Source organism: Ischnura elegans, chromosome 4, assembly GCF_921293095.1.
Source record: "Ischnura elegans chromosome 4, ioIscEleg1.1, whole genome shotgun sequence".
In the NCBI taxonomy this organism is placed as follows: domain Eukaryota; kingdom Metazoa; phylum Arthropoda; class Insecta; order Odonata; family Coenagrionidae; genus Ischnura; species Ischnura elegans.
In genome coordinates this window covers 91119158-91136018 of record NC_060249.1, presented here as the reverse complement: position 1 = coordinate 91136018, position 16861 = coordinate 91119158, and the positions used below count along the sequence as shown (strand labels likewise).

Genomic DNA, 16861 nt, shown 5'->3' with positions numbered 1-16861 from the left:
GGTCTCAGAGGAATGGATTCCGTTTCTCTACTGAGAAAACGAAATGCATTCACTTTTACCGAGGACGGGGTGTACAAGCCCCACCGTCCCTATATCTCAATGGTAATGAGCTTCCTTACGTTGAGAACGCCCGATTTCTGGGTATGACATTGGACCGGCGCCTGAATTGGCGCGAACATTTCCGAGCTCTAAGAGACAAATGCTTCAAAGTTCTGAACATTTTACGGTTTCTGTCACATTCGACATGGGGCGCGGATCGTACCTCAATGCTTATGCTGTATCGAGCATTAGTACGTTCAAGGCTAGACTACGGATCGATTGTGTACTCATCCGCCCGTGAGACCTACATGAAACCGCTCTCGACGGTTCATAATACGGGACTGCGTTTAGCAACCGGTGCCTTCAGGACCTCCCCTGTCTTGAGCATTTACGCCGATGCAGGAGAGCCTCCCCTAGTCAATCGCAGAGAGACGTTGATGTGCAATTATGCCACAAAAATTTTATCCGCGCCGAACCACCCCTGTTTTAACATTATTTCTCACCCACTGCTTTTAGACCTTTTTAACCGAAAGACAAGATCCACTAAACCTCTAAGTGTTCGCTTCAGAAACCTTATCGCAGAACGCAATTTTACCTTGCCCGCCACGTACCCCACTGGGTACAGCAACGTGCCGCCGTGGTTAATTCCCCGGCCAGCTTTGAGACTTGATCTTACTCGCTGCTCTAAATCTACTACTATGCCGGGAGAATACCAACAACTTTTCAAGGAATTCCGCGCCGAAAACTCCGAATCTACGTTCGTGTACACTGACGGTTCGAAATCGGATACCGCCTGTGGGTGCGCTGTGGTATCCCCATATCATGGAGTCCTTAAGGCAAAATTGCATCCGTACTGTTCCATTTTTACGGCTGAGCTCACTGCCATTAGGATTGCTCTCCGATCCATTAAAAACAGTGTTGCGTCATTTATGATCTGTACAGATTCTTACAGTGCTCTCCAATCCATATCTCTTTATTCTCCTTGTCACCCCATTGTTCAGGACATACAAAGCACTCTGTTATCCCTGAGTAAAAAAGGGACATCTATAAGCTTCGTTTGGGTCCCTGGACATGTGGGCATACCAGGGAATGAGAAAGCAGACTCTGCAGCCAAAGATGCGCTCAGGTCTCCGGATACAGATTTTCAGTTAATGCCAGCGGAAGATTTAGGGAATGCCATGAGGGGTATGATTAGACAAAATTGGAAGACGCAATGGCTCGAAATCCAAAATAACAAACTTCGGGAAATAAAGCCCGTAATAACTGCGTGGCAGACCTCTATAAGAAATGTCCGCAGGGAGGAAGTGGTTTTAACACGCTTAAGAATTGGTCACTGCTTATTAACCCATTCATACCTCTTCACCGAAGAGAGAATACAGCCCCAATGCTTAAATTGCGATTGTCCACTAACAGTGCGACATATCCTGACGGACTGTGCAAGATATCGTACTGCACGGGTGAATCACAACCTCGGAGTCAACCTAGCTGAGGTACTAGGAGACACTCCCGAAAACATTTCCCGACTGATAGCATTCCTACACTCAACTCGACTTTTCAATAAAATATAAATGATACCTATTGTAAATTATTGACACGTTAATTTCAGAACGGGCCTAATCCCCTTTATCAATACCAGTCAGTGAGTGGTGCAAAATGGCCTTAGCCGCCGACGCACCCTATAAAATAAACACTACTACTACTGGACTATCCCAATCAATCCCTGACAACCACAAATCTTGTAAAAGTATCTTGGCTGCAATTACAACTGGGGATAACCATCCCAAGGGGTCGAAGAGTTTAGCTACTTGGGATAGGATTGTCCTTTTAGATGTGATGATTGACGAAGAGGTTAACCAGTTAACATTGAATGAAAAATAGTCGAATTCTGGTGACCATTTTAGGCCTAGTGTGGGCACAGTGTCTGAATATACAATACACTTCTCATTGGACAAGGCAGTGTGAATTCCTGTGAGTAGAGTGGGATGATTTGATGACCACTTTCCTAATGGGAATCCGGCTGACTTGAGTATCTCAATAAGTTGATCTCTCTTGAGTATCGCGTCTTCAATAGTGTTTCCACCAGAAAATATGTCATCAACATAGGTTTGAGTTCGAAGAATTGCGGATCCCATCGGATACCGTTCTTCCTCATCTTCTGCCAATTGTAATAATGTTCTGATTGCAAGATAAGGTGCTGAAGCTGTGCCATAAGTAACTGTTGTCAACTTGTAGTCTTGAATGGGTTTAGTGGGGTCTGATCGCCAAACGATTCGCTGATAGTCCGCATCATCCTCCCGTACTAGAATTTGCCTGAACATTTTGACAATGTCAGCACTAAACACATATTTGTACATTCTCCAACGAGTTAAAAGCATTGGCAAATCAAGTTGTAACTTTGGGCCTGACTTTAAGAAGTCATTGAGAGAAAACCCCGTGGTACAGCTTCTAGATGCATTGAATACTACCCTAATTTTTTTTGTTCCGTCAGTGCGAACAACTTCGTGGTGTGGCATGTAATAAGACGATTGTTTATGAGCATCTGCATGTGGAACTGTCACCATATGTCCCAAATTCTCGTACTCCTCCATGAAGTGGATGTAGGCTATGTTTAGTGTCGGTTTTCTTTGCCTACGATTTTCCGCTCTCAGAAATGTAGAAAGGGCCGTGTCTCTCGAGCCTGGAAAGTGTGGTGTGTCAAATAAAGGTAACTTTACCACATAGCGTCCCTCTTTGTTGCGATATACAGTCTCCTTGTAGAGTTGCTCACAGCGGTCATCCTCGGGTGATCTCCTGGGCTGCGATGGGAGTTCCTCCAATTCCCAAAGCCTGGAGAGCATTTCCGATGTATCTGGTTGCACCGTTGTCTGGAACGCGGCAATATGGTGACATGAAGAAACCTCCGGTCTGCCCGCGGCTGTTTGGCCTGTGAGGATCCAACCGAGGACTGTCTCTTGTGCAACCGGTGTAGCCCGTGGTCCGCGCTTAACTCCATTTCTCAGCACAGCGGCATAGACATCAGCTCCAAGGATGCAGTCGATTGGTAGCCGCTTATAGTAGAAGGGATCTGCCAACTGCAGACCTTGGATATGAGGCCAGTTGTTGTGAGTGACCTCCCGGTTTGGTAAAACTGAAGTCAGCTTATTTAGAATAAGGACTGGAATTTTCAGAGAAAACGATGTATGAATGTTAGAACATAAATTAAGAGTGGCTGAACCATGTGAGATAGTATTAACCGTTCCCCCCACTCCAGTGACTGAAACATTCACCTTCGTTCTTTTTAAATATAATGAATTGGCAACACTTTCTGAAATAAAGGATCTTTCTGCTGCCGGATCCAGTAATGCTCTAACAGTAATGGCACTACCAGTATTTGATTTTAGCACTACCCGTGCAGTGGCAAGTAAAACAGTTTTGCCAACCAATGACGTAAACACTGCAGCTGTTTCGTCAAGTTTCCCAGCTTGCGAAGAATTTGACGATTTTACATTATTGGAACTTGAGTTCTGTGTAACATTTGTCTTGGGACTCTCCAAATGTAACTTAGTATGATGTTTCTCATTACAAATTAAACATCGACTAGTGATATGGCACTCTGGTAACAAATGATTTTGGCGAAGGCAATTCAAGCAAAGTTTGTTTCGCTGCAATACTTCCTTTCTTTCTGCCACCGTCATCTCACCGAACCGTGAACAAAAGCTTAAGGAATGATCGCCCTTACATAAAATACAAGATAAATCTCTCCTTTTCCTGGTGTTTGACTGAGCAACATTGACGTGAGTCTGCCTGAATTTAGGATTGCCTTGCTTTGAGCTTTGAGTATTAGCTCTTTCGAATTTTTCTTCAAAATTAACTTGGCCTAATGATCTCACCCGTTTTTCTAAAAATACATTTAAACTTTTGTAAGTCGAGAAACCCTCAACGGTTTCCTGCGTTATTTCCCACGCTTCCCTTGTTTCTAAATCTAATTTTTGACAAATTAAATGAACAAACCATTGATCCCAATGATCAACAGGGCATTGCAAATCACGTAGCCCTTGAATGGCTTCCTCAGCTATATCTATTAAGCGATTAATTTCACTAGGTGATTTATGTTTCACAGGTTTTGCATGAATTAGCCTTTCTAGATGACTTGCCAAGCGAATTCGTGGGTTGTCATAGCGACGTAATAGTTTATCCCACGCCACTTCCAGATTCGCGTCTGTTCCATTAATTCCCTTTACTCGTTGAGCAGCGGGACCTTCCAAACTGTTTAACAAATATTGTAACTTTACAATAGGAGTAAGCTTGGGATTGTCTTTTATGATAGAACTGAATAAACCCTTAAAGGTTTCCCACTCTCGCTGTTTCCCGCTAAATTTCGGGACGTTCAGCGAGGGTATAGATTTAATACTTAAATCATAATTTTCAACTTGAACCTCGCATGCTTGGTTTTGCGAGTGTGAGCCAGAAGCCTCGACTACTTTACACTGGTGCTTATCGGCCATCAATATGGCTTTCGCGCTCAAGTATTCATCTTCGATTGCATTAAATGAATCGAATTTAAAATAATCATCTTCGTTCAATGACTCCTCAAATTCAATCAGTTCGTAATGTCTGGTATAGAATTCTTTCCAATAATTATCGAGTAATTCTAATCGACTCTGGAAGTAAAATTCCGTCTGAATCCTTTGAGACTTCTTCTCTTTCGTATTCTTTATGAAATTTAGGATTCGATTTGCAGTTACATTCTGCTTTCGTAACAAGGATTGCCCGTCGGACATCACTGCGAGAATAATTACTACTTGCGTAAATGAATTCAATTACGAAAAGAAATTTATACATTAATAGCCAAGTTATACTGAAACGACTTGACTCCGTTAATTGGAGAGAGAAATGCAATCATTCTGATTCAGCGAGAGACTTCGACAAGAAAGAAAGGAATTATTGATACGTATCAGTCTCGCTCCGGGCGTGTTGAGAGAACAGCTGATTCTCCCCAAGGCGATGCACGAGCCGGTGTGCGTCGTGTCGAGGACAGTGGAACTCCACCCGACTCCTCCGGGCCGTCGGTCAAATGGACGACTGGAACTCTTGGTGATGTGGGCCACTAGCACCGCTCAGAAGTTCGCCTGTTGACTCGTAGACTTCGTCTTCATTAATTTTAGGCAATTAATAACGACGACAGCAACCACATGAAAAGCACGCTGGAGACTTGCACCCTCGTGGCGACTCGAACCGCAGCTCTGCTACCAAATGATGTTAGGACGATACTGCTCGATAATTCTTACAGGATATCGTTACCGAAAAGACTCGTTTGAATAACTTGCGTTTATTTTCTTGTTTGAATAATTATTACAAAGACTGGCAAGGAGACAGGGCTCCCAGGCGACTACACAGAGACTAGCAGGCAGACTGGTGACTTGATGACTCGGCGACAGACTGAATGACTGCTTGTGACTGCCTGGCTTGACTGCTCCCGTTCAAGTCCCTGGACGACACATCATCGTTCGTCTCGTGCGATCGGTGCGTCAGCGCCCCTCGCGGCTCCCTGGTAGACCAGCAGCGATACCAGGCGCGAACGACTCAAACAATTGGGTTTGGCCTAATCATTAACCTCGATGTTCTGTGTGGCTAAAGTGGCCATTTAATAGCAACAACACTGGTTTTTCCTCTCTGGGATTAGTCGACGAAGTGTCTAAACCACTGAGTGAAGGAGTTGAATTGAATCCATCCCGATGGGTGTCCTGCAAATTGTGTACCGGGTGGAGCCCCTTTTTTCAACTGCTCACTCATGTTTTTCCTTGGAAAAATTACTAAAGGGGGGACAAAGGAGCCACTAGCACTCATACAGGCAACAACAGTTATAAGGGCACCACGTTCTCCTGATGTCAGGGCAGCTATCTGTCTTTTGCCTTTTAGTCCAATTACTTTTGGCACTTTAGATTGTACCACAGTGATGCCACTCTCATCGACGTTGTATATTCGGTCTGGTGTGAATTTTCCTTTGTCATAGACATTTTCCAGAAGTTTATAAAATTTCTCTATGTTCTCTTTGCTGAACCCAAGGGCCCTGCGGAAGGACGTTCCAGTAGGTTTCCTTTCCGACAATTTCGCTCTGTGGCGTTTAAGGAAAATACTGACCCACTTTTTCCCAGCAATGTCATCTTTGAAGGGATGTCCTAAGTTGTTCTTTCCCGCCACTTGTACGGCCATCCTTCTCAAGTAATTTCGCGTAAGTCCGAAAAAAGAGGCCTCCATAGCTAAGCAGTATTCAACTAGTTCTTTTTCCAGGTCTTTCCCAAGAACTGTAGGTCTGCCTCTGTTTGTTTTAGCTGCCTCCCCAGGAGTACCATATTACATGTTTGACAACCTCATAAGGGTTGTTTTCGGTACATTAAATTGCTTAGAACCCTTCTTCCAACCCATCTTACTTTTTCGAACTGCGTCAATAGCTTTAGCCATTTTAGATGGACTCCACTTTCTATGGTCAACCTTCCCCATTATCCTCTTGAAATCTAAAAAAGAATTCAAGAGAATAATATAGTGTAGAGACACATAAAGCAGGTTTTTAAACATGAAATGTAAGGGGTCTACTTTAGGAAACTTATGGGGGTCTACTTTAGGAAACTTATGGGGGTCTACTTTAAGCGACTATAGCCTAATTGTATTTTACGTAATAACTTTTTAACGGTACGTTCAAATGAGATGGCTTGATGATAAATATTATCTTTATTTCTTACTATTTAAGAACATATATATCTTAAAAGCCTTACTTACAAAAATGTAGGAGAAATGTCGAATGGTGTATGACACTGTAAAAAGTTCATCCGTCGACAAATCACGTAATGGCGGACTGACAGCCGGCGGGTGAAGCAGGTGACGTGAGCGCTCCACCTTTTAGTGGTAGAAGTCTAAACTACTAGTTACTCTTGGTTTCAATGGAGTTCAGCATCGTACCGAGCAAACAAGCCAGGGGTCCACTTTAGGGGGAGGGGTCCGGATTTGGGCACTTTCCTCTACAGAAAACAACGATCATAACTAATGATACCATAGGAAACATTACCAAAAACTAAGTACAAGCTGTATAATTTTGCAGAAATCACCCATCTCAGCCAAGCCATCTATCCACCGCGAGCGCCGAAGCAAGAGAGAGCTTGCGACCTCCGAGCCGTGTCAGGGTGGAGGGGAGGGAATTTGCAAAGGGGTGGAGGGGTAATAGGGCGATCTTCAAGTTAGCCGAATCCGATTAAATCTGCCGCTAGGCGCCCCTGTTGACTTGCACCACTGCAAAACTTCCGTCATCCAAGCCGGGGTTGGGGGAGGACCGCCTACCGCCAGATTTTCTCTCCTCTATCTCCTGGGTTTGAGACATGACCAAGTGGGGTGATAGCTGGTAGAGGCAAGTCATTGGTAGTCTAGGAGGGGAAAGACATAGTGGGGTGAGGTGTTGGAGGAGGAGAGAATTGTGATGGGACAAGTGGAGTACTTCTCACTCCAAACTGCATTCTTATGCCTCATCACCCACTTCCCCTTGATTGCCAGGAGTAGGTATTCCTCCGCCGTACTATCTATACATGTCTTGATCTCCAGGTATGGCTGGTTCGGTTGGCAGAGTTCGGAGACAAGAGTTCCGAGTCGAAGGGCCTTTGCGCGAAAAACTTCCACCAACCTCCATCGTCATCAAATTCGAAATACGGATACACTTTTATCAAAATCTTTTTGTGCCGACCAGTTGTTCATTACACGTTTCAATGTATGAACTGCGTCGAATGAAAAGAATAATGGCCTTGTAACATCAGAAGAATGAGGGTAAGCAATCGATAACTTAGGCGTAGAATTTACCAATGATATGGCTTCCTTATTGATGCATTGTTATCAGTCACAATGCATATTACCTTGAATCCAATATGTTCCAGTCCCATTATGACCTTTTTCATAAATGAACACAATGACTCAGTCTCAATGGTTTTTGTGGGGACAATGTGGACAACAACATGATAAACACTGTTAATCATGAAAACATAGGCACTAGATGCAGCTTGTTCGTTATCAAAGGCACAACCAATTACATTTCCTCCTTTGTAGTCATTAAATGGCTTTAAATGTATTTCATCGATTAGCAAAGCCACTAAATCACTTGCATTGAGGAGTTTACGTTTTTGTTAAATGTAAACAAGGCAACGCGGAGTTTTCTTATATGCTGGTGGTCGGAGCTCCCAGCCAATGTCCCAGGCTGTCTTCTTCGGGTTTCTGCGGTGGCGGTGGTTTCTATACTATACTTGTGGTTTTCTGTGAAGTTTCAGTCCGGGCAATTGCAGGGGTTAAGTGGGAAAAGGAATATGGGAAGGGATAAGGGCACATTTAGGAGTTCTGTGGGTAGAGGTATTAGGAATAGCATAGTCCCATAAGTTACTTAATAATTTATTATTAGTTCTAGCGAAAGTGAGTTGAAATTTACTGAGATTTGACTTTAAGAGCATTAAAATAGGAAGTAGATTTAGATCATTACGGATTTGCTTATTACTAACAAACCAGGGTGCGCCTATAATTTTTCGCACGATTTTATTTTCGCACGTTTGTATTCTTTTTAAATGCGTGGCACTAGCATGAAGCCACACTGGTGAGGCATAGGTAAGCAAGGGTTTTATGGTGGAAGAGTAGAGCAGTAATTTAGTTTTTAAAGGTAATGGAGAATTGGCTTTCATCAGCGGGAATAATGCTGCATAAATACCTTGACATTTCTCAGTTTGCGTTCTAATGTGGCTAGCCCACGTTAATCTTTTATCCAATAAGACGCCTAAATACTTCGCCGTTTGGCTCTTTGGAATCCGTGCGTTCCCGTAAAACAATTGATGACCATCGCCTGCTTTGGGGCGTCTTGAAAAGACGATATGAGTGCATTTTTCAGCGTTTACGCTTAGCTTCCAGTCGTCGGCCCAGTGTTCATAGGCGTCGAGATGCTCCTGCATGGTGTCGGCAGTTCGGTGCGGGTCTGAACCTTGAGCCAAAAGGGTGGTATCGTCGGCATATTGGAAAAGGTGCGATTTAGGATGGGTTGGGGTGTCATTAACAAAAAGGTTGAATAAGGTAGGGGAAAGGATTGCTCCTTGCGGAACGCCGGAGGAAATGGAATGGAATTGTGAAGCGGAGGAGTTAATTTGGACGAAAAAGGTTCTGTCAGAGGAAAAGGATTGGGTTAATTTGGTAAGGTATAAGGGAATTTCGAGAGAGGAGAGCTTGTGAATTAGGCCCAAAGTCCAGACCCTGTCAAACGCAGCTTCCAGGTCCAGGAATACAGCATGCGATATCAGCTTACTGTTGAAACCAGATGTTATTGTCTCGACCAATCGCAGGATCTGATGAGTAGTTGCAGTGCGTTGACGGAATCCTGTCTGCTCTGGCCGGATGACTTCATTTTCGTCGAGGAACGCACGGAGCCGGGAGTGAATGATCGATTCAAAGAGCTTAGACAATGTATTTAATAAACTAATAGGACGGTAGGATTTGGGATCGGACGGAATTTTGTTGGGTTTGAGGAGCATGATGACTTTCGCTAGCTTCCATGCAGTGGGAAAATACGAAATATTTAATAAAGAATTAAAAAAAATGCTAAGAATTTTGAACATTTGCGTTGGAAGGTTTCTGAGCAAGCGATTATTAATCCCGTCTGGGCCTGGCGCTGATTTCCTCTTGAGAGTTTTGATGACTGCTGCAATTTCGACCGGAGTTGTATATTCTGGTTCGGAGATTGGCGCATACTGAAGACTCAGCCAGGTGATGGAGCATTCTTCTTCCAATGAAGATGGCAAGTCGTTGCAGAAACGGTTTTCAAGTATTTCTGCGAAGAGATTTGCTTTTTCAGCATCTGTAACTATTCGGCCTTCTGCGGAGGAGAGAATTAGACGGCGAGGTTTTTTTTAATGCCTTTGCGATCGGCCAAATTGTTCCGTCGGCGCTTCGCAGAGATTCAATTTTTTTCGTCCAATTTTCGCTGCGGTGGGTTTTAATTGCGCGTTGAACGCGATTTCGTAGGGCATTGTAGATTTTTCGGTCTTCCTGTTTCCTCGAATGCTGCCAAAATTTTCGCGCGAAGTTTCGTCGCTGAATTAGCTGAATGATGTCCTCCGGGAGAGCGTCAGGCAGGGATTTCTCGGGCAGCTCGTATTTCGCGTCGTTAGCAGCGTCTTGAAGAATGGTGGTGAGAAGTTCCACGAATTCGTCGGCTTTTTTCCTGCTATTGATGGAAGCTGGCTTCAGAAGATGGCAATTATCGGCAACTAAACGCGAAAATTTGTTATAGTTAATTGCTCGGCGGCCGGTGAATTTCTTTTCTGGCAGGCAGTTGACACAGAAGTGAACAGGAAGATGGTCTGACAGAGAGGAATCTATTGTAGAGGACTGGTTGGTCACGGGAACATTGGAGGAGAATGCGATGTCCAGGATGTCGGATGAACCACGGGAAGAGAAATGCGATGGGGAATCTGGAGCAGTGATGATTAGGTTGCGGCGGCGTTGAAGGTGAAGGATCATATTACCTGCTTGATTGTTTTTATTACATCCCCAGCTTTGATGTTTTGCGTTTAGATCGCCGGCTATGATGCTTCGTGCTTTTAAAATTGAGTTTAAAAATAATGTATCTTCCTTCTTTGCAGTTTTGGGCTGCCGATAAACGGACCAAAGATGGATATCTCCGAGACTTGTCCGGATTTTTGCGCCGACAGCTTCAATAGCAGATTCAGATTGCGGGATTGGCAGTTGTTCCGACGGAATTGACGATTTAATTAGAAGAAGTACTCCCCCTCCTCTCGCGTTTTCACGATCAAGGCGGTACTGTTTGAAGCCGGGAAAATAAATGTTTTTCGATGGAATTAGCAGAGTTTCTTGGATACAGGCAGCGTCTATTTGATTAGAAATTAAAAGAACTCGAAGTTCTTCTTGCTTATCGTGCAGGCCGCAAATGTTCCAGTGCAGTATCTTGAGTTGCGTGGCAGGGCGCTTATCCATCGCTAAGGAGGGACATGGCGATTTGAATAACTTCATTAATTATGATTTCTGATTTGGGTTTATCTGAAGGAATGAGAAGTTTCTTGATGAGGCCTGTTAACCATGACGAGATTTTTTGTTTCATGTTAGGCGTGAAGAAAGACATTAGGAATGACTGAAGGCCGGATTCAGATGCATCGGATTGCTGAGGGCTTGCTGTGATTGGCTGGTTCGGTGCAGATGATGATTGCAAAGCAGGAAAGGAGCCAGGAGTGAAATTTGGTTGAGTTGCTGGCGGACGGCGGCTATTTCGGACTTTTTCAGCAAATGAAAGATAGTTTGGGCATTGTTTATAATTAGCGGGATGGGCTCCATTGCAATTTGCGCATTTGGCGGGTTCGGGTTTAATTAGAGTGCATTCAGTATGGGAGTGATTGTCTCCGCATCTAACGCAGCGAGTCTGCATGCCGCACGATTTATAAGTGTGCCCGTGTCGTTGGCATTTCGTGCATTGCGGCGGGCCGGGCGAAGGGCGGAATGGCTCAATTTTTACTCCTAAACCGCAGAGATGAGTAATGCGGCGAAGTTTGTCTTCGTCAGCCTTGGATTGCAGCTTCAGCTGGAAAAGTGGTAGGAGTCTGGTTGGCAGAGGTGGCAGGGTTGCTGCTGGATCGTTTTGCAGAAGGCGTTCTCGTCGGTCTCGTTCAGATTTGAGTGGGCGCGTGGTGCGCAGTTGGACAATGTCGTCTACTACAATGTCTTGCTCTTCAAGGGACTCGCGGATTTCATCGGTGGAGGTAGAAGATAGAAGGCCGCGAACAACTAGATAGGTTTTTTTGTCCTCAGCAAGTTGATAGGAATAAAATTCCCATTTTTTCTCAGTGAAAAGCTTGACGAGAATACGAAAGTCATCAGAAGTATGGCATTGAATCCTGATTTGGGAGCCTGTCGTGTTACAAACGGGCGGGCGGCTGGTGGCAGTGATTATGGCACGGTTCTTTAACGACCAATCAGATTGCTCCTTTAAGAAAATCGGGGGAATCTTGTATTTACGAGTAACCTGAGGGGGAGTTGAGGGATTTTCGGGGGTTTGGGCCTTAAAAGGTCCGTTTTGAGGGGTAAGCATTGGAGAATTACGTGTGACAGTGGTATTCGGCAACGGCTTGTTGGACTTGGAAATTTGAGGGGCCTTAAGAGGACCAATTTCGGACTCGGATTCTAACGGGCTAAATCTATTGCTGGTTTCTATGGGCGGCATTACTACTGGTGGTGGAGTTACAACACGTCTACGTTTTCTATTATCTACTTCGAAGTCATCTACATCATTTACAGTAATATCAGAATCATTATTTTGCAGCGGCTGAAGGCCAAGTAAAGCTCTTATGGCTGGATCATGCAATTTTTCCACGGGAAGCGTGATTTGAACAACAGAATTTGATTGATTGTCAGATTTTGCAGATAAAAGAGGTTCTATGGTTGGGACTATGCTAGGAAGGAGAGGATTTGCAATGCCCGGACTTACCGCGGCAGGAACTGGGTTGACGGGAACGGGGTTGGTTGGCATGGGTTGGGATGGACTTGGTGTCGGTGATTCAGGAGAGGATGGCAGGTTAGATGCAGGCGAGGAAGGAGGGCTTGAAAGGCTGTCATCATCGGTCCAGGGACCATTGGGCTCGGATTCGTTAGAGTCCTCGTCCATAGCGCCGTTCGGCGCGGTGCGTCTTGACGCAATATTCTTTATTCAAATTGTTTTTGCGATGCACAGAGTAAAAATAAACTTCGCGCGTAAGCACAAGGTAAAGTATACGAAAATTCGCGGCGACTGTCAGCAGGGCACAGTGGCAGCAGCGTCCGTAACTTGTAAACAAGGCAATTTTCACTGCTTTGCTCAACTACAGTACTTCGACAAAGTAACTCGTCTGATTGTTGACTCACTTGACAGAATAAGGAAACCAGAGTCCCTCAACATCCTATACCCAGAAGGAGAGAGACTACATAAAAGAGCAGAAAAGGCCAGTGTTTCAGACGTGTGAATGAGGCGTTTGACAGTCATTAGTTTAATGTGTTCATACACAAATTCTAAAGTACGGCACTTGTTCCTTCCAAGACGAATGAATGTTTTCATTATAAATGCAGCAAGTTTCAGCTTGGCAATACCACACAATGAGATCTCATCTCTATTACTACCTAATAGAGGGAGATGATGCATCAGCACCTCGACTACTCATTCACAGTAAGAGGTAATTTGTATCCACCCAAATTATAAGTATCAGTGTCCTCAAGGAATTCAGTCACATTTAGACTTAAATTAAAAACCAAAGAAAATTAACTTTTGGGCATGGAGTTTATTCTGTGGCACAATGCTAAACTATCACCATACTCAACTACACTCCAGAACTTTGAATCTAGGAAATGCGTCTTATTTTTCAACTTAACTAACTTAAGTCTTTTTCTCCTTGTACAATTCATTTACCAAGATACTATCTGCCATTGCTGTAGCTAAAGCAATTTGTTCCATTCTTGTCCTCTCGGAATCTGGACTTTTCCTCTAAAATGATGCTCTAGATAAATGTGATGGGCAGTTTGGAAGCTGCGAAGGAATGGCACTCTCCGCCAATCGAGATACCATTAGCGTAACTCTTATATCCCTTCCTGTGCAATCATCGAAGACAGCAGTTTCCTTTCTTAAGTCACTTGTCTTGAAGTTAAGTTCACCTACCTGAAAGAGGAGAGTAGTAGAACTTGCATTACTTTTTTTTCGAAAGGATGGCATGGATACATTAGGGGTAGGCCAAAATAGTTTTGAAAATGTGCCCTCAATCAAAACACCAGCTCAAAATACTTAGATGGAAGCTTGGAAGTTTTCTTGCAATATTGTTTAGTCAGTTCCTAAAACACTAATTTTTTTAGAAGCTGATCTGCAACAGTCCGTACAAATTTTCTATGGGTAATTTTCTTTTTAGTTTACAACTTAAATAGATAAAAGGCGTTAAACATTGTTACGTCGAGGAGGTGGGAAAAGTTTTTTTGTACCACCTCACGGTTTTCCTCATGCACTCTAATGATCCAATCATCATATCGGACTTGTCAACCATTCTCATATTTTTTGCATAATCGACAACAGCGTCTGTTTTGAAAATGATGCTTGTCTTATAACATTTTTTTCTCTGTCAATCATTTGGTCTGAATGAATAGTGGACAATAAGCAAACATCACGTGTTTGTCATGCCATTTCATGGCGAGTACAACGCCACTGCACTGCATTTCGAAATCACCTCTAACAATTTTTTTTTTCAAACTTTGGCATATTATTTTTACTCTCACTTACCGTACCACACAATCCAGTTTTATATTTTTTAAAGGAAATTCACACAATTTTGGACTGGTGTAGAAGTTATCCGTATACAATACATGCCCTCTATTAACTTTTTAAGTACTTCACCAGACAATCCCAATTCTTCACAGCTATTAATTTCAGTTTATGCTCAGATATACACTAACATGTCCACTATAAATCCAGAATCGCAGTCACACAAAGCAAAAATCTTAATCCTAGACCTGTGTCTTTTTGACGGAATATATTGCTTGAAGCTCAGGAGTCCTTTGAATAAAACTAATGATTACTAGTTTACGGAATGGGGGAAGCATCTCCAAAAATTTCAACTTGAGGTGAGAAAACACGTGTTTAATTTTGCATATTTTCCCAGGATTTCTTTCGGCTGTTTGGTGATAGATAGTGGAACTTGCTAAAGCATGGTCTGATATTAGACCAGATGAGGAGCTATCGAACTGGACAATCAAAGGAGTAAGATCATCAGTCCTGTATCAAGAAGATGATGCGGATGCAATGTCTTCAGGCAAATTGAGTGGACCGCCATCGCCGGAATCATTTCTATCAACCTCATCCGTCTCAGTATCCCTGGCAGACAAAGACACATCGCAAAAATTTCCGTCCTCACTCTGACAATCGGAGTCGAATAAAATATTGAGAATCTCATCCTCCAAGGAAACCTTCCTCCTTTTTCACCGAGGTAGCAAATTTTCACTATCCATAGAGTAAATAAATGAAGAGGTGCACAAAATATCACTCGAGTAGGTACTTGATTAGGAGCAAACGAACACGACCAAAACTCTGGAATAACTCAGCAAAGATCAATAAAGCACGGGGAAAGGGCAGGATATTCGAAGGAAAACCCATTTGGTGGGAAATCAAGAACGAGAATGCTCAAAGAAAAGAAATGTAATTGGTAATTACGCAGGGATGGAAGACCCACCGCCAAAAGTATTAGAAAGAGAAACCAATGCTTTCAAATAAGCTTTTCCCGGCTAATGGACGATGGCAAGATTAATACATTCCTAGAAAATTGGAATTGCTTTCACCGTGAATGCGCCGCGGAGAGCAGGGAACTCTCGTTAAAAATAAAAGTACTTTTGTTATATTCCCCGTTTTATTTCAAATGGCACGACACGGGTTTCTGCATATCATGCTATCATCGGGTACAAATAAGTGGGTGGCTTGCACTTAATAGATATCCGTGGGTGGAGGGGGAATATGAAAAGAATGGGTGGGGAGGAACATTTACGACGGGTAAGGCTGTTTTTGAAGGAAGGGGGGAAGGCCTCGGGATGGCTTGCATAGGCGAAACGACTTCCAATTTTCTCAAAACCAGTTGTCTGATGTGACCTCGCGCGTTTTTCAGCTATTTTTCATTAATTTTAAAGTAACAAACTGAAAGTGCATTACCTTCAAATATATTAATAAAAGAGGGATCATCCACTATCCAAAGGGGCCTCATTCCACTAACTACAAATTTTGTAATTAAGTCGTCGGATTTGGCCTGCGAACATCCTTTCTTTGACTTCGGAAATTGCAATTGGAGTTACCTTGTGGCTGTAGTGCCATTACTAGGATTCCCTTCCGGAGCTTTCCTCTTCAAGCTTCTTTTACGTGTCACATTCCTTGTCCATTCCACTTTATACAACTCGAAGGCACTGACATCTCCTGGGTGTTTTCTCTGAAAAAGCAGCGGATATATCATGTTGTTGATAACATTCATTCTGCTTTATTATATAGATTATTACAAGTTCCGGCTATTTCCACTAGAATACCTATGCTTCTTATTCATATATTAAAGGCGCCCATAATACCACCGTAGCTTCTGCTAAAATCAGTGGAAGGACGAGCAGTAAACAATAGACATTGCCAATACTTGGATAAAATTCTAGTATATACACCCAAAATTTCTGAGGTCCTTCACCTACCTTTAAATGGGTCTTGAAATTCGTGGTGGCTGCATATGATCCACTTATGACCGTTACTGTTCCTGGTTTACACAGCTCGCACTGTGCTTTAACTTTTCCTTCCGATTCATTAATAACACTGAAGTACAGCTGTCCCTCGATAATCCGACAGTTAAGGGACCGAGTGAGTGTCGGATTACCGAAAATGTCGGATTACCAAAAATTTCATATTATCAAAGATGTTTTATTCTTAATGTGTTTGAACACAATGAAGTTAAAAAAAGGAAGAAACAGTAAAGGTAATTTATTAATACATGTAATTTATTAATACCAGGATACAAAATGACAGTACATGTAAGTTATTAAAAGAAATACGGAAAGAAATTTAAGTAAAATATACAATATGTACATACATATTTACACATTAAAGAAGTCTGTGATTTTATTTTGTTTCTTCGTACGCAGGCAGTCCGTCATTGCTTGTTCTTGAATCCCTTTTAACATCAAAATATTTGAAAAGTCTAATTCTCTCTCCTCACACCAACGAAGCAAAGTTTTCGTTGCCGATAACGCTTCATCGCCGCTGACGGTGAAGTTTTTCTCTGGCACTGCCTCCTCG

At 43.0% G+C, this 16861-nt stretch overlaps 1 protein-coding gene across 1 annotated transcript; it reads right to left on the bottom strand.

The window, feature by feature from the left end:
* Positions 1–1715: 1715 nt before the first annotated feature.
* On the bottom strand, positions 1716–6231 carry LOC124158184. The gene is made up of 2 exons (XM_046533371.1): positions 5868–6231; positions 1716–3193 (listed from the first exon to the last, which is right to left on the bottom strand). The coding sequence occupies exons 1-2, from the start codon at positions 6229–6231 to the stop codon at positions 1716–1718; spliced, it is 1842 nt and encodes a 613-aa protein (XP_046389327.1).
* Between the last annotated feature and the right edge of the window lie 10630 nt (positions 6232–16861).

What these genes read in the sequence shown, in the direction of transcription:
- LOC124158184 (XM_046533371.1), bottom strand. Translation starts at nt 6,231, where the DNA reads ATGGCCGTACAAGTGGCGGGAAAGAACAACTTAGGACATCCCTTCAAA. An exon ending in CCTTATAACTGTTGTTGCCT is followed by an intron (nt 3,194 to 5,867) that starts GTATGAGTGCTA and finishes TGAAAATTCCAG; the next exon opens with TCCTTATTCTAAATAAGCTG.